General features: G+C 50.0%; 1 protein-coding gene across 6 annotated transcripts in view; it reads left to right on the top strand.

The window, feature by feature from the left end:
- Nucleotides 1–18193, top strand: part of LOC140905753 (uncharacterized) — a 172666-nt gene that overhangs the window by 36579 nt on the left and 117894 nt on the right. For all 6 annotated transcript variants that reach the window (XM_078851235.1, XM_078851233.1, XM_078851232.1 and 3 more), the window contains one exon: nt 6839–8893. In XM_078851235.1, the coding sequence (XP_078707361.1) occupies nt 6839–8893 (2055 nt within the window). The remainder of the gene's footprint in view (nt 1–6838; nt 8894–18193) is intronic.

The following is an 18193-nucleotide window of genomic DNA, read 5'->3' as shown; positions in this document are numbered from 1 at the left end:
TAGCCAGCTTTCTGCCCACCTTATAGTGCATTCATCCAGCCCATACTTCCTTAACTTGCTGACAAGAATACTGTGGGAGACCGTGTCAAAAGCTTTGCTAAAGTCAAGAAACAATACATCCACTGCTTTCCCTTCATCCACAGAACCAGTAATCTCATCATAAAAGGCGATTAGATTAGTCAGGCATGACCTTCCCTTGGTGGATCCATGCTGGCTGTTCCTGATCACTTTCCTCTCATGCAAGTGCTTCAGGATTGATTCTTTGAGGACCAGCTCCATGATTTTTCCAGGGACTGAGGTGAGGCTGACTGGCCTGTAGTTCCCAGGATCCTCCTTCTTCCCTTTTTTAAAGATTGGCACTACATTAGCCTTTTTCCAGTCATCTGGGACTTCCCCGGTTCGCCACGAGTTTTCAAAGATAATGGCCAATGGCTCTGCAATCACAGCCGCCAATTCCTTCAGCACTCTCGGATGCAACTCGTCCGGCCCCATGGACTTGTGCACGTCCAGCTTTTCTAAATAGTCCCTAACCACCTCTATCTCCACAGAGGGCTGGCCATCTCTTCCCCATTTTGTGATGCCCAGCGCAGCAGTCTGGGAGCTGACCTTGTTCGTGAAGACAGAGGCAAAAAAAGCATTGAGTACATTAGCTTTTTCCACATCCTCTCTCACTAGGTTGCCTCCCTCATTCAGTAAGGGGCCCACACTTTCCTTGGCTTTCTTCTTGTTGCCAACATACCTGAAGAAACCCTTCTTGTTACTCTTGACATCTCTGGCTAGCTGCAGCTCCAGGTGCGATTTGGCCCTCCTGATATCATTCCTACATGCCCGAGCAATATTTTTATACTCTTCCCTGGTCATATGTCCAACCTTCCACTTCTTGTAAGCTTCTTTTTTATGTTTAAGATCCGCTAGGATTTCACCATTAAGCCAAGCTGGTCGCCTGCCATATTTACTATTCTTTCGACTCATTGGGATGGTTTGTCCCTGTAACCTCAACAGGGATTCCTTGAAATACAGCCAGCTCTCCTGGACTCCTTTCCCCTTCAAGTAAGTCCCCCAGGGGATCCTGGCCATCCGTTCCCTGAGGGAGTCGAAGTCTGCTTTCCTGAAGTCCAGGGTCCGTATCCTGCTGCTTACCTTTCTTCCCTGCGTCAGGATCCTGAACTCAACCAACTCATGGTCACTGCCTCCCAGATTCCCATCCACTTTTGCTTCCCCCACTAATTCTACCCGGTTTGTGAGCAGCAGGTCAAGAAAAGCGCCTCCCCTAGTTGGCTCCTCTAGCACTTGCGCCAGGAAATTGTCCCCTACGCTTTCCAAAAACTTCCTGGATTGTCTATGCACCGCTGTATTGCTCTCCCAGCAGATATCAGGAAAATTAAAGTCACCCATGAGAATCAGGGCATGCGATCTAGTAGCTTCCGTGAGCTGCCGGAAGAAAGCCTCATCTACCTCATCCCCCTGGTCCGGTGGTCTATAGCAGACTCCCACCACTACATCACTCTTGTTGCACACACTTCTAAACTTAATCCAGAGACACTCAGGTTTTTCTGCAGTTTCGTACCGGAGCTCTGAGCAGTCATACTGCTCCCTTACATACAGTGCTACTCCCCACCTTTTCTGCCCTGCCTGTCCTTCCTGAACAGTTGGGATTATGTTTTCCAATGTGCATTATTTTGCATTTATCAACATGAAATTTCATCTGCCATTTTGTTGCCCAGTCACCCAGTTTTGAGAGATCCTTTTGTAGCTCTTCGCAGTCTGCCTGGGACTTAACTATCTTGAGTAGTTTTGTATCATCTGCAAATTTTGCCACCACACTGTTTACCCCTTTTTTCAGATTGTTTATGAATATGTTAAATAGGACTGGGCCCAGTACAGATCCCTGGGGGACACCACTATTTACCTCTCTCCATTTGGAAAACTGACCATTTATTCCTACCCTTTGTTTCCTATCTTTTAACCAGTTACCAGTCCATGAGAGAACCTTCCCTCTTATCCCATAACTGCTTATTTTGCTTAAGAGCCTTTGGTAAGGGACCTTGTCAAAGGCTTTCTGAAAATCTAAGTACACTATATCCACTGGATCCCCCTGTCCACATGCTTGTTGACCCCCTCAGAGAATTCTAGTAGATTGGTGAGGCATGATTTCTCTTTACAAAAACCATGTTAGCTATTTCCCAACAAATTATGTTCATCTATGCGTCTGACAATTTTGTTCTTTACGATAGTTTCACCCAATTTGCCCAGTACTGAAGTGACATTTATTGGCCTGTAGTTACCAGGGTCACCTCTGGAGCCCTTTTTAAAAACTGGCATCACATTAGCTCTCCTCCAGTCATTTGGTACAGAAGCTGATTTAAATGATAGGTTACAGACTACAGTTAGTAGTCCTGCAATTTCACATTTGAGTTCCTTCAGAACTCTTGGGTGAATACCATCAGGTCCTGGAGATTTATTACTGTTTAGTTTATCAATTTGTTCCAAAACCTCCTCTAATGACACCTCAATTTGGGACAGTTCTTCAGATCTGTCACCTAAAAAGAATGGCTGAGGTTTGGGAATCTCCCTCACATCCTCAACAGTGCAGACCGATGCAAAGAATTCATTTAGTTTCTCAAGGCTGAATCCCAACTCTGTCACTCCGAGTGCGGAGTGGGGCACGCAAGGATTTTAAAAATTAATACTGGCCACTCCAGGCTTGTTTTAAACTCCCAAGGTTACAGCTTCTCTCTGACCTTGGCTTGGTAAATGCTGCCACCAACCAAATGCAAAAAACACCCAACCCCTTTCAACCTAGGAAGGAACACTTGGGAATTCCTCCCTATGGGGTGCCCTCAAGCCCTTTCACCCCAGCTGAGAAACAGTCTGGGAACAGCTGAGAAAGAAAACAAAGGAAATTAGCTGTGGCTACCAGCTAATCAAACAACATGCATAAACCTCTTAGCACACCAAAACTCCAATTCTGTTCTTAAAAAAGGAAATTTTATTAAAAATAAAAAAAAAGAAAATTCATCTGGAATTTAGGCTTCTGCTAGATTTTAAAAGAGCAATTCCAAAAATCAAGCACCCAAAATAGCTTTCTTGTGGGTTTAGCTTAAAGGTTACAAGCAAACAAAAGCATCTGGGGTTATGACAGAGGAGTCCACAAGCCAATAAGAAATAAAGTAAATAACCCTAATCGCATCTGGCTAAACACTCTGATCTGTTTACACATTGGAGTTCAGATAAGTCGTTCTAGGCATGATCCGATGACTTATAATCTGGGGTGAGCTGAATTCGCGCCGGTTCGCGCGAACTGGGTGTTAAATTTTGAACCAGTTTTAGAACCGGCTGTTAACCCACTTCCCTGCAGGGGGCGCTGAGGCTTTGCTGGGCTCCGGCCGGGAAGTGATGTGATTCCTCCTCTGGCCACCGGGGGCGCTGCGCTGCGGGAGCGACGTGGGCTGCCCCCCCGGCCCTGGGACTCCCGCTGCTGCCTGGGGGGTCCCCGGCTGCTCTGCTCGGCCGGGGCTGCGTCCTGCTGCTCGGGCTGCTCCCCGTGAGCCCCTGCCCGCAGCCAGCCCCGCCGCACGCACCCCCTGCACCCTCTGCCCGCAGCCAGCCCGTCTCCAGCCACCCCTGCACCCTCTGCCCTGCCCGCAGCCAGCCCCTGTCTCCAGTCAGTCCCTGCACCCCCCTACCCTGCCTGCAGCCAGCCCCTACCTCCAGTCAGTCCCTGCCGTACCCCCTGCCTGCAGCCAGCCCCTGTCTCCAGCCACCCCCACACCCCTTGCCCTGCCCGCAGCCAGCCCCTGCCGCACCCTCTGCCCTGTTTCCAGCCAACCTCTGCCGCACGCACCCCCTGCCCTGCCCGCAGCCAGCCCGTCTCCAGCCACCCCTGCACCCTCTGCCCTGCCCGCAGCCAGCCCCTGTCTCCAGTCAGTCCCTGCACCCCCCTATCCTGCCTGCAGCCAGCCCCTACCTCCAGTCAGTCCCTGCCGTACCCCCTGCCTGCAGCCAGCCCGTCTCCAGCCACCCCCACACCCCTTGCCCTGCCCGCAGCCAGCCCCTGCCACCTGCACCCCCTGCCCTGCCCACAGCCTGTGCCTGCCTGCAGCCACCCCCTGCCTGCAGCCAGCCCCTGCCCTGCTCACAGCCAGCCCGTCTCCAGCCACCCCTGCACCCCCTGCCCTTTCTGCAGCCAGCCCCGCCCTGCCTCCAGCCACCCCCACACCCCCTTCCCTGCCCGCAGCCAGCCCCTGTCCCCAGCCAGTCCCTGCCGCACCCCCTGCCCACAGCCAGCCCCTGCCGCACCCTCTGCCCTGTATCCAGCCAACCTCTGCTGCACGCACCCCCTGCCCTGCCTGCAGCCAGCCCCTGTCTCCAGCCAGCTCTGCCGTACCCTCTGCCCACAGCCAGCCCGTCTCCAGCCACCCCCACACCCCCTGCCCTGCCTGCAGCCAGCCCCTGCCGCACCCTCTGCCCTGTATCCAGCCAACCCCTGCCGCACGCACCCCCTGCCCTGCCTGCAGCCAGCCCCTGTCTCCAGCCACCCCCACACCCCCTGCCCTGCCCGCAGCCAGGCCCTGCTACCTGCACCCCCTGTCCTGCCCGCAGCCTGTCCCTGTCTCCAGCCAGCCCCACACCCCCTTGCCTCCAGCCAACCCTGCACCCTCCTGTCTCCAGCCAGCTCCGCACCATCTGCCCTGCCCACAGCCAGCCCCGCACCCCCTTGCCTCCAGACAACCCTGCACCCTCCTGTCTCCAGCCAGCTCTGCTGCCCCTGCCCTGCCCGCAGCCAGCCTGACCCCCCTGCCTCCAGCTAGCCCTGCCCCATGCCCCTGTCTGCAGCTGTCCCCGTGTCCACTGGTGCCCTGCAGTTCCCAGGGCAGTAACCCTGCACACCTGCTTCAATAAGTGGGGAAGGGAGCAGCTGGGACCCACACTTGTGCACACCCTAGGGTGACCAGACAGCAAGTGTGAAAAATCAGGACAGGGGTTGGGGGGTAATAGGAGCCTATATAAAAAAAAGACCCCAAAACCAGGACTGTCCCTATAAAATTGGGACATCTGGTCACCCTAGCACATGCCCAGGGCATGGCGGGGACCCACACCTGTGAAACGGAGGTAATTTCTAGGTCAGGCCCATCTTTTTAAAAAAAGAACTTTCGGCAGGGTTAACATACATCCCTATTTTCCCAGACAGGTCAGGCCTTTTTGTTCTTAAATCGCCATCCGGGAGGAATTTTTAAAATTTAAAAATTCCTCCCAGGAAAATACACACCTATGGTAACCCTGTTGGTACAAAAAATACATACTGAGGCACATCCCTCAGGGAACAGGTTGTTAAGATTTTGGCAGCTCATCACTGCTTATAATCATACCTGGCTTAGCTGCTTACAACATGGCTGCTCTGTCCCTCCAGCCCAGAGAACAACAGACAAAGGCAAACTTTCCCAATTTTAAAAAGTTCTAGCCTTCCCATTGGCTCTTTTGGTCAGGTGCCCACTTTTTTTTTCTTTACCTGGGGGACTTTTAACCCTTTACAGGTAAAGCAAGTAAAGAACAGCTATCAAGAGGGATTTTACAGCTAACTGATTGGCTGGGTGTCCATCAAAGGGAGCTACCCCCACTTTATTTATCACAGATGGGGATTCCACAACCTCCCTTGGAAGTCTATTCCAGTGCTTAATTATCCTTACAATTAGAAAGTTTTCCTAATATCTAACTTAAACCTCCCTTGCTGCAGATAAAGCCAATTACTTTTTGGCCTCCCTTCAGCGGACATGGAGAACAATTGATCACTGTCCTCACTGTCAACAGCCCTTAACAGATTTGAAAACCGTTATCAGCTCTGCTCTCAGTCTTCTTCTCTTAAGACTAAACATACCCACTGTTTCTAATCTATCTTCTATAGGGCAGGTTTTCTAAACCCTTTATCAGTTTTGTTGCTCTCCCCTCACCCTTCTAGTTTGTCCAGATTTTTCTTGCAGTGTGGCGCCCCAAACTGGACACAGTACTCCAACTCAGGCCTTTCCAGTGCTGAGAAGAGCAGGACAACTACCTCCCACCCCAGAATTATATTAGCCTTTTGCACAACTGCATCCCATGGTTGTCTCATATTCAATTTGTGATCCGCTATAATCCCCAGGTCCTTTTCCGCAGTACTACTGCCTAGCCAGTTATTCCCCATTTTGTAACGGTGCATTTGATTTTTCCTTCCTAAGTGTAGTACTTTGCACTTGTCTTTATTGAATTTTATCTTGTTGATTTCAGACCAATTATCCAATTGATCAGATCATTTCTAATAGAAGTCAGAGTAGCAGCCGTGTTAGTCTGTATCCGCAAAAAGAAAAGGATGACTTGTGGCACCTTAGAGACTAACCAATTTATTTGAGCATGAGCTTTCGTGAGCTACAGCTCACTTCATCGGATGCATCCCTGTAGCTCATGAAAGCTTATGCTCAAATAAATTGGTTAGTCTCTAAGGTGCCACAAGTCCTCCTTTTCTAATAGAAGTGACATTTCAATCATAAATATAGCACTTGCTTCCTGGGACAGTGTACTCCTGAGGGGGGAGTGAACTCAGTCATTCTGGAGAGGGATATATGAAAAAAAACAGAAAAGATCACATCTTCCAAAGTCCTGTAAGAAGCCGGGGGCAAGGGAAGTATGTTAGTCGTGTAGTTCAGCCTTGACTTGGCACGTTTGTATGTTACCAGGTCAGTTTACTTGATGTCCTTCACTCGTTATTTTTCAATCTCAGAAATGAGACACAATTAAAGGATGGATACACTCTGTGTCCTGTGCATCTATCAGTTACGTTACCATGTGTCTGTCTCTACTATTCCAGGGATCACACTGTGGGGCCTGGAACAGCTTCGCAAGGATGTAAACACAAAACCACAACCCAAGACTGAATTTGAGATCATCGCATCCGACACCATTGAAGAGAAGGCCAATGCCCTCAATGTCACAGCCTCGCTGAAGGCCAGTTTCCTGGGGGGGCTGGTTGAAGTAAGTGGATCTGCCAAATACTTAAATGACACCAAAAAATCCAAACAACAGGCCCGAATTACTCTCCAGTACTCTGCCACAACAAACTTTGAGCAACTAACTATGAACCATTTAGGACCAGAGAATGTTTCTTATCCTGCTGTATTTGACCAAGGCACCGCCACCCATGTGGTCACGGCTGTGCTGTACGGGGCTCAGGCTTTCTTCGTGTTTGATCGGGAAGTTTCTTCTTCTGAGAATGTACGTGAGATAGAGGGAAAGCTCCAGATTGCAATTAAAAAGATACCCATGTTTTCCATAGAAGGGGAAGGAGCTGTCAAAATGGATGAAAGTGAAAAATTAAATGCTGCAAAATTTAACTGCAGGTTCCATGGTGATTTTGCTCTTGAGAGAAATCCAACTAATTTCCAAGATGCCATGCAAACATATTCCACCCTCCCCAAGCTGCTGGGTGCCCAGGGGGAGAAGGCCGTACCAGTGAGAGTCTGGCTGTACCCGCTGACCAAGCTGGATTCCAGAGCTGCTCGGCTGGTGCGTGAGATCAGCTTAACACTGATTTCTGATGCTCAGACTGCTCTGGAGGAACTGGCAGAAGTAAACATGCGATGCAATGACATGGTGAAGAATCCGATCGCCACAAGCTTCCCCGAAATCAAGCTGAAAATACAGCAATTCAGAGATCTGTGTAAGCAACACAGACAGACTTTCCAGAAACAGCTAGCAGGACTCTTACCATTAATCCGTGGAGGTGGAAAAGAGGAAGGGGGCCTGGTGGATATTTTGTCATGTAAAAACCAGTCACCGTTCAATACCCAGAGCCTCAGTGAATTTCTGGATACAAAGGAAAAAGAGATGAATTATGTGAATTCCTACCTTAGGATCCTAAGCAATGTAAAAGTGGTGTCCTCTCAGAGTGAACTAGATGAAATAGTACTCGACCCTGAGCTTGACTTTATCGTCTCCTTTACATTCACCTCACTGCATGAAGAGGAGCCATATTTATCAGTTTTAAAACAGTGGCTTCAGACCCAGTATATAAAGGAAACTCATGATCCTGCAGCAGCCAGTTCTGTTGCTGAGAAACCAAAATCCAAAATGTGGTTTGAGGAACAAGAAATTAATAGAAAAGCTCGAAAATCTGCAAAGTCCCTTTCACGTTTTGTCAATGTCAACAAATCTAACGGGAAGATTCGGTTCATTGTGTCCTCTGTTCCAGACAAGGACAATCCAGGCACTTCCATTTACCTGTATGAGGAGGGAGAGCTGATCAGCACCAACTTTGAGGCTCCATCAAAGCCTCTTCCTCCCCTGATTGATGGAATCAAACATGACCGTGTGCAGCTCAAGTTTAACCCAGCAGCCTATGGAAGGGCTGAGATATCCGGCTATCGGGCAGAGTACAGAATTGTAGGACAGGAGAACTGGACGGCTGTGAATGTAAATAACACGCAAGAGACATTCACAGTAACAGGGCTACGTGCAAACACCGAGTACCAGTTCCGATACGCTGCAGTGAGCAAACCAGGGCTCAGCGAGAGCAGCGATGTGAGTAATCCTGTGAAGACTCTCCCTCCTACCAGCCCGCCTGGGAAGCCCGTAACAGTTATTGTAGATTCATCTGCCATCGCCCTCACCTGGGAGAGTCCAAGTGTCATTGGAGATGGAGTCAGAATAAGGCAGTATAAGGTGGAATATAAAGTAGAGGCAGGAGATACAAGTCAGGAGGGGAAAGACAAATGGCTGGAACGAAGGACAGAAAAGAGAACCGAGTTCTATAGCATTGATGGACTGAGTCCTGAGACACCCTACAGAGTCCGGGTTTCGGCTGTGTGTGCGGATGGGGCTGTGAGTGACCCAAGCGAAGAGACTTGCATCTCAACCCTAAAGAAAGGTAACATTTAAATATATTTGCATATTTCTTCCCACCCCAAACACAGGACTCTGGAGTAGTTCATTCAGGTAAAACTATATTTATCTTTGGAAGAAAAATTGAGATGTCCCAAGTGTATAATGTAGGCGTGACTTCAGAATCAAACTATTTCTTGCAATTTAATATCTGAACTGGAGTAATGCATACAGGGCCCAACCCAACCACCGGGATCTGCTGGGGACTGTACAAATGATACTGAGCTGCCAGGTCTGGTCAAGTTAAGGTACCAACTAGCTTTCTGTGAAAAGCTTCATTCTTCTAAGTGCTCTAAAATTGTCATGGTTACATGGATTGCCTTGAAATTTGATATGCCTCAGGGGGCACTGGCTAGGGTCAGTGATCCAAATCTGAGATCATTTGACCAAGGGGTTCCTGGGATACAATCTCCTCTCCCTCCCGCCCCCCCAACTCCCTAAAAAAACCATAGTTTTTAAAGGTTGACATATTCTACCACCGTGGTTTTGCCCAGACCTGGGGATCAAGCCCTGGCTCTGATCCTGCCACAAGGGTCTCACTGACTGGAGGATAACACGCAGAGAGTGAACGGCACCCACTAGGCCTCTGGGGGGAGCAACATTCAGAACATTATTGGACAGATAGTACTGCTCATGAACTAAGGGGATCATACTGAGCACAGAGGAGCCAAGAGACTCTGGAGGTGGAGAGTTTCCACTGTAGCTGGATAGGGCTCTGTAGATAGGGCAATTTCCTGCAATATCACTGAAAGATCTTATTGTACTAACTGTATGTACTGCTGTGGGCCAGGATTGTGTATAACCTCTCTAGTTAGGAGATGTGATGGATGTAAGACGTGGCGGTTCAAAAGGCTGTATTGAAAATGTGCCAGACAAGTATGGACTTTTGGGACAATAAATATTAAGTGGATTTTCTGGGGAGTCCCTAGGGCGAGGTTAATGCAAATTACTTACCTCTGGTCAATGCAAAAACCCAGCTTTTTGAAGTTAAGCTCTGAGGGGAGGGTTTTTTCTGTTGATTACCTGTTACAGAAGGCGAAGATCAAAGGCCAGAGTTGGATAAAGATATGGCTGATCTGCCCAGCCATTGCTCTGGTTCTGGATCTAAACTTCTAACCCCGGAGAATACCCAGATGTGGGGTTTGAAGGACTAAAAGCTTCTAGAGCTGTAGATTGGATTTGGGGGGACGGGGAAATCTCAGGTCAGCTTTCGAGCTTTATTGTTTTAATATTTATTCTCTGTCATGCTTTTACCTAAAAGAAGAAACGTGGTTGCTTAGAAGGAGCTGTGTGGAAACATATAGCTGTGGGCAATGCACTGCTCGTTGTCTTCAGAGAGAAAGCAAAGCGCAGGCCCTGGCCTGTTTAGACAGTCTGGCTTGCTGGGGATATCCCAGGGTGAGGCGGGGAGCTGTGCAGCCTTAAAAGCCCATACAGGGGCCGGGGAGAGAGGGGGACACACACACACACACGCGCGCAGAGGGCCACAGTCGCCCAGATCACCTCCTATCCCAATCACAGATCTTCCAAGATGGTTCAATTTATTCCTCCACCCTTCAGTACAGCAACACCTACCACAGGGATTACAGCTGCAGTGCATGGAGATAATTCCCAGAGGCCATTGCCAGCTCCAGAGGGCAGAGTTAAGGTTGCAAAGGTGTTTACCTAAACTCGCTATCTCCCGGCATTCACAAGATTCAGTTTTGCTGAACTGACTTTCTTGAGGGGTGCAAGGTCTCACCAGGCATCTTAACGCTGCGTTAGTGAAGTATTTTTGCCATGTTATCTCTCTCTCTGTGTCGATAGTTAGCTGTATAAAGAGCAGCACCGACTGGCATACATATATGTTACACAGTATTGTTCCGAAGTGGGTGAGTGCAGGGGGGAAGATTCTGAGGCTCAGGTCTGGCCCAGCCGATCCTTTCGCTCTGTCATTGACCCATGTGTGCCGATAACGCTCTGATTCTGTCTCTCCCCAGCGAATGTGACTCTGGATCCAGACACGGCACATCCTGAGCTCGTCCTGTCTGATGATCGAAGAACCATGAGCCGGGGCCCCGAGAGCCAGATGTTGCCTTACAAACCGGAGAGATTTGATTATTTGCTGAGTGTGCTGGGCTCTGAGGGCTTCACCTCGGGGAAACATTCCTGGCAGGTGAAGGTGGAGGGAGGAGTAGCCGGAGACTGGGCTGTGGGGGTAGCTAGACAGTCTGTGCTGAGGAAGGAAGAGGTTGGCTTTACCCCCGAGAATGGGGTCTGGGTGGTGCAGAAATGGGGCAATGCCAGAGACTATCGGGCTCAAACCTCGCCTGTCACCCGCCTGTCCTTGAGTAGAGAACCCAGCAGGATCCGGGTCTCTCTGGACTATGAAGGGGGGTTGGTGGCATTTAATTATGCTGATGATCTGGCCCCGATCTTCACTTTCCCACAGGCTTCTTTCAATGGGGAGAAAATCTTCCCTTTCTTCTGGGTCTGGGGTGGAGGATTCCAGCTGAGCATCCATCCCTGAGACTCAGGGTAGCCCGGGGCCCTGTCAGTACCATACAGAGCAGGCTAGACCCATCTCACGGTCCTGCAGTGACTGCCCAGTCTGCTTGTTCTCATGCTGTATGGTTCTGTAGGATTATATCCGTGAACAGGGTCAGAATGGGCACCAGGAGCTCCTCCCTTTGAGCCCTGTGCCGGTCTTGGCCAGAATCCCCCGTGGTGCTCACTGTTTGAAAGGGGCAAAGTAAAACCAGGGCTCTCGCCCGGCATCTCCACCCCCTCTTCCTGTCAGGGCACAAGGCTGGCAGCTCACTGCACTGTCTCCAGGTCCTCATCAGGGGGCTTCCAGCTGAGCCACGGACAATTGCTCCACTCGCAGCATGGGCCCTTTGCACAGTCTGAGGGGGCAAAGGCAGAACCCTGCCCCAGGATCAGCCCCTACCATTGTGCTAAAATGATTACTCACATCTTCTCTCTGAGTTGCTCAGAGGTGTTTCTATCCTACTGTAAACATGTCATTCTCTTGCAGTAAGGAATGCAAAGTCTTTTAGCAGCAGAAATTATGAAATAAAATCCTACTTTATGCTTTCAGACCATTGTCAGATTGTGTGTTAGGTATATCTTACAATGAAATGTGTTGCTTTATGCCAGAGCTAATCAAAATTTGACATTTCAGAAAACAAACAAATTCCTTCACCAGGAGTAGCAGGCAGATCGTTCCCATGGCTATTGCCAGCACCAAGGGGCAGAGTTATGGTTGCATGGGATTTATCTGTATTTCCTGGTTTTCAGAGGTCTGAGGTTTGCTGAACCTGATGTCCTGGAAGGACACGAGAGACCACCGCATATGTTGTATTTTGTACTACATTGAATATTCGTTAAACGATAAGTGTTTTCTTTTTTCGTTGACTCCATCACGATAGTTTTCAGGGTGCCCACCCAGGTAACTGATAGAAGTTCTGATTATTGCAGATTCAATATGGATCTCATAGTTTTGGGGTTCAGAGTGTGAATCCTTGTGGGATTTATTGTAGCACTGTTCAAACTACAATGACGTTACATCTCTCTCTCCTGCTGATCCCACATCGTTGTGGAGGATCTTCAGCGGCTAGCGTTAGAAGAGCTATCGGAATAATCCACTCAGTCCATTATTCCTATAGTAGGCACCCTTTACTAGACGGGCCTCTGAACTGTCTCTCTGTAGTGTCCAGTCCTCTCCCGGAACACACACAAGTTATTAAGTTCATTGCTCTTTTAAAGAGTCAATACACGCAGCTCATTAATTTCACTGGGGTTTGACAAACACTCACTTTAATCACAGCACTGACCTGGTTTATAATAAAGGTAAAACAAGTTTCGTAAACAAAAGTCATAGATTTAAGTGATATCAAGTGTAAGGTGTAAAGATAGGAAGGGTGATGAACAAACAGAAGTAATAATACGCTTTCTAATAGCTAAGACCTAACTTAACAAGCTACAGACATTGTTCGAGGCACTTTCCTCTCCAGTATTCCTTTCCCAGCAACGGCTGACTAGCTTTTTGTCAGGATGCTCACAGAATCCAAGGTGCTGGTTTTCCTTGTCTCCTCTAGTGAAGGATCACTTAGTTGTTTGCTCCACTTCTCTTTATAGTCCACTCTACCTTGGCAATATATTGTTCTGAAACGTAGCTCCAGATACAGGTCCTTCTCCCTGCTGGGTGTGGATGCTGTGCTGCCAGGAGTGGACTCCATACTGTCTTCTCCCGCACTGGAGATTTTTCCAGTGCAAAGGATCTTGTCATGCAACCTCTGATACAACTGAATAGCCCATTGAATTTGCCCACATCTGGGAATTTTTAGGCCTAACACATTTTCCAAGCTAAAGCTGGTTGCAACATTACTGTATCATCTTGGATGGTGCATGGCTTCTGCTGCTGCAGGCAGCCACAATCTGCCCGCTGCTCAAGAGATACCACTCCTGAACCCAGCATTCCCATAGGCTGGGGAAACCCCATTATCTGGCCCACTCCCCGTGCCCATTTTCTTCATCTGTTGCTGGGGCCAGAAACCATTCTTGGTCCTCACAGCTCCCCACTCTGGATCTGAACGGGCTCCCAGCTCCTTCTCCCCTCAGCACCTCAGCTCAGATCAGTGATATAAAAGAGAGGTGAACCCACAGTGCAGGACTCCTCTGTCTATTACCTCTCTGGTGCTTTGACACAAGGAGCTTCGGGACGCCTCCTCCGCCAGCCCCGTGGCAAGGGGACAGCAGCTACCTCTGCGGGGGGCAATCTGCTCTACGGAGGGACACCGCCAAATAAAAATTGCATCTGCTCACTCCAGCTCTGCTGACTATACGACACGTTCTGTGGTGTGAACAGGGGAACAGCATCACCCAGGCAGAGCTTCTGCCAGACACTCGTACAGCATCGCCCTCTGCAGAAAGGAGCAAAGATCGTTTTCCCTGACCCCTGATCAAGAAACCAAAAGTCCTGGCTCCAGACCTGAGCCAGAAACCCACCCCAAACAAAGCACACGTTTTCTCCGCTCTTTCCACATCAGAGACCTGCAAACAGCTTGCCTTTCGCAGGACATAGAGTCCTGGGACTGCAGCCAGGAGTTTTCAAGCAAGTAAGATGGATAGATGAGATGAGGCCAGGCTGTCATCCATAAGCAGCACCCCATCTCCTCCTTTGCACATACAATGCTCAGTGCAGAGACACGCCCCTGGGGTTTCAGGTTTGTGACGTATCCCACAGCATGGCAGCAACTTTGTCTGACACCTCACAAAGCTAGAGAAATAGAAACCAAAAGGGTCTCAACCAATCATGCCGGAACCCGGGGGGCCATGTTGCCCCCCAAACTGCAAGCCTTGGGCAGGTGCGAAGTGGCACCGGTAGGGCCTGCACTCCACAGCGGAGGTGCTGCTCTGCTCCTGCCCAAGGCTTGCAGTTTGGGGGGGGCAACATTCTCCCCTATCCCCCAAATTACACCCTTTCTAAAAAGTGGGGGGCATGACCCCCAGCCTCCCCGGCTGGCACTGGTGGGCCCCCCACCCCCACCACTTCTACAAAGGTTCCAGAATCCTTGGTTTTAGGAGGCTTATTCCTTCACCCTCTCACTTCCCTGGTCCTTCTCGCATGAATGGAGAGCAGCAATCCCTGAAGTCCAAAGGTGCAAACAATCCAATGTTTATTGGGGTGAATTTCCAGCAAGCATGAGTCCAGTTTCCTTCCTTAGTGTCCCCGTTCCCAGCTCTGACCCCACAGAGCCTTACCTGTGTCCCTGTTCCCATTTCCCGCTTTAGCCAAACATGATTCCCATTCCCCCCCCCCCCCCCACTTCCTGATTGACTGCGGACTATATAGTAAAACTTGAGTTCTGCTTTGCTATACCTTAACCAATCATTTCCCTGAAATTTAACTAACCAATTGTAACATGATTATTTAACCAATTAGATCCCACACCTTAATTAGTTTACACCCAGCAAAATTAATTACACAGCAGACAGAAACAATCCCAGAAATAGACAGAGATTATACAGACAAACAATAGCAAAGTGGGAACTATAATGACAAAACAATACAGAAGTGACGATTTCCCATCCCAGCTATTGATAGGTGAGTTCTTGCCAGACAGGAGGCTACCAAACTAAGTTTCCTTTTACATCTTCTAGGCACTTCCCTTTCTCTGGAGGCGATAGGCACTATCAGGACAGGATTGTATCCTAAGAGCCCAATAGCACCTGATTTCAATGGGACTAGTTTGGGATGTGAGGAGGGGACCGGTCGCTTCCCAGCTTATGGCTGCCTCTGCTGCTTAGCCAGAGGCCTTAGCCTAAGCACAGGGCCTCCGACTGTCACAGAGAGAGAAGGCCCTTGCACCGGCCGACAGTGATTTTGATTCTTTCTTTTATACCTCTAGAACTAGCCAAGTGATAAGAAGACACCTAAATGCTTACAGTACAGGCCTTTGCAGACAGGCCTGAATATCTAGATCCTAATACTTGGTCTCAACTCAAGCCTTTGCTCGGCATCGGTTACTAGCGGCTGTCAAACAGTCCGTAGCTAATAGTGGGGGGGGGGATTACTAGAGGTACGTTCAGATTTTGACAAACAGCCAATATTGAGGACGCTGAAGCCAGAGAAGGGAATTTGCACTGACCACTGGATCAGCTTTCTCCTGCCCCACAAAGACTCTCCAGCAATGCAGCCTGTAATGGGGGTCTGGCCCTTTAAGGCTAGAGGACGGAGTTACTCATTCCATGTGTCCAGGGAAAAGCGGAAGGAGGCCTGGAAGCAGCCCCTGGGAGAGAGGCCGCTGGTCCTGGGGAAAAGTCTGTGTCTGGGAGATCAAGGTACAGAAAAACCCAGAGCACAGTTCCTGCAAAGGCCTGGGACCACGAACCCTGTAGAGTGGGTGGGGCAAAGCTCCCCCTCTCCCAGCTGCCCCAGACAGGTGTTTGGGGTAATTGGACACAACTGGGAAGGGTCAAGGAGTGGTCAGGTGATTGGGGCGGGTGACTCAAAAGGAAGCTCCAAGTGGGGGGGCCTCTCACATTCTGGGAATACCCGACATTCCAGTAGTTCTGGGAACGGTGTGTGCCCACCCCCGCCTGGGTGACCCCGCCCCCGCTGGCATGACCTCGCACTCACCATCACACCGCATGGGGGCACCATTTTGAAGAGCTCGCTGCCCCACCCCAGCCGGTGTGACCTCGCCCGCACTGTGCAGGTAAGGTCATGGCAGCAGGGGTGGGGCGGTGTGATCTTCACAATGGCATCCCCTGTCTGGTCCCAGACAAAACCACCTCTGGCTTTGTCTCTGTACCGCACAGGGGACAAACCTCAGAAAAGCAGAACTGGCCAGTTTATAACCAGAGCAATGGCCTGCTTAGCTCCAAGCGCAGTCAGAGAGAGCTGCCGAGCCAGCTGCTGGGGGAGAGAAGTCACCCAGCACAGAGCCTCGGCAAGGAGGACTGGGCAACCCCTATACTTGAGGAGCGAGTTATGGGCCGGGGAGGCAAGAACTTAAAGCCACAGTCCCAGGGAGGGCTGAGATCCTCGACGTGAGGGGTGAGCAAAGGCTGGGGAGGCCAGGACTGAATGCAGAACACACAGCCCCAGCAAGGAGAGCTGTGAAACACCTGAGCCGGAGGGGAGAGTCTAGAAGCTGGGGGGGCCTGGACTGGGAACACACGTGCCCCACGTTGGGGTGGGAGCAGGGGCTGTGCAATCTCTGAAATGAAAAGGGGAGCTCAGTGGTATTGTTTTAAAGACTCTGGGTGTACGTGAATTATTTTGGGACACAGAGGGAAATTGAGGCAGGGTGCCTGGGGGGCCACCCCTGGCCATGTGGGGAGCACCCTGGGATTGCACTTGGCTACACACCCCTTAGTGGAGAAATACAAAGTCAGCAGCTCTCCACCCACAGGACAAAGAGTCGAGGATCTGTTGTATCATTAACAGTGTATGTTAGGCTCTGCAGTTGAGACACTGGCCCTCTGCAACAAGCACCCTGTCACTCTCCGGTTATTGTCCGAGAATCTCTTATTCTTTCATAGTTTCACACGTGGTTGTTTGTACACAGTCTGGCCCAGTGTTAGCAGTGTGCTCTGGCTGCTCTGCACCCTTCTAGTGATGCCACAAACAGCCAAAACATGAGCTCAACCTGCCCGGTAACCTAGGTTCACAGCTGCTGGGCATTGGCAGAACCGTGCCGGGAACATACTGGTGAATATGACCCAATATAGATATCTACTCTTTTCTGTGTGGATGGCGGAGGGATGGGGGGGCATGGATGCAGGATGTTTGGATACCAGGTTATAGAATCATAGAATCATAGACTATCAGGGTTGGAAGGGACCACAGGAGGTCATCTAGTCCAACCCCCTGCTCAGAGCAGGACCAATCCCCAATTAAATCATCCCAGCCAGGGCTTTGTCAAGCCTGACCTTAAAAACCTCTAAGGAAGGAGGTTCCACCGCCTCCCTAGGTAACGCATTCCAGTGTTTCACCACCCTCTTAGTGAAAAAGTTTTTCCTAATATCCAATCTAAACCTCCCCCACTGCAACTTGAGACCATTACTCCTTGTCCTGTCCTCTTCTACCACTGAGAATAGTCGAGAACCATCCTCTCTGGAACCACCTCTCAGGTAGTTGAAAGCAGCTATCAAATCCCCCCTCATTCTTCTCTTCCACAGACTAAACAATCCCAGTTCCCTCAGACTCTCCTCATAAGTCATGTGTTCCAGACCCCTAATCATTTTTGTTGCCCTCCGCTGGACTCTCTCCAATTTATCCACATCCTTCTTGTAGTGTGGGGCCCAAAACTGGACACAGTACTCCAGATGAGGCCTCACCAATGTCGAATAGAGGGGGATGATCACATCCCTCGGTCTGCTGGCTATGCCCCTACTTATACATCCCAAAATGCCATTGGCCTTCTTGGCAACAAGGGCACACTGCTGGCTCATATCCAGCTTCTCGTCCACTGTCACCCCTAGGTCCTTTTCCGCAGAACTGCTGCCGAGCCATTCGGTCCCTAGTCTGTAGGTGTGCATTGGGTTCTTCTGTCCTAAGTGCAGGACCCTGCACTTACCCTTATTGAACCTCATCAGATTTCTTTTGGCCCAATCCTCCAATTTGTCTAGGTCCCTCTGTATCCTATCCCTGCCCTCCAGGGTATCTACCACTCCTCCCAGTTTAGTATCATCTGCAAATTTGCTGAGAGTGCAATCCACACCATCCTCCAGATCATTTATGAAGATATTGAACAAAAGCGGCCCCAGGACCGACCCTTGGGGTACTCCACTTGAT

This window comes from Lepidochelys kempii, chromosome 2 (genome assembly GCF_965140285.1).
Source record: "Lepidochelys kempii isolate rLepKem1 chromosome 2, rLepKem1.hap1, whole genome shotgun sequence".
NCBI classification, from domain to species: Eukaryota; Metazoa; Chordata; order Testudines; family Cheloniidae; genus Lepidochelys; species Lepidochelys kempii.
Note: the sequence above shows the minus strand (reverse complement) of the source record. Positions and strands in the feature narration are given on the sequence as shown.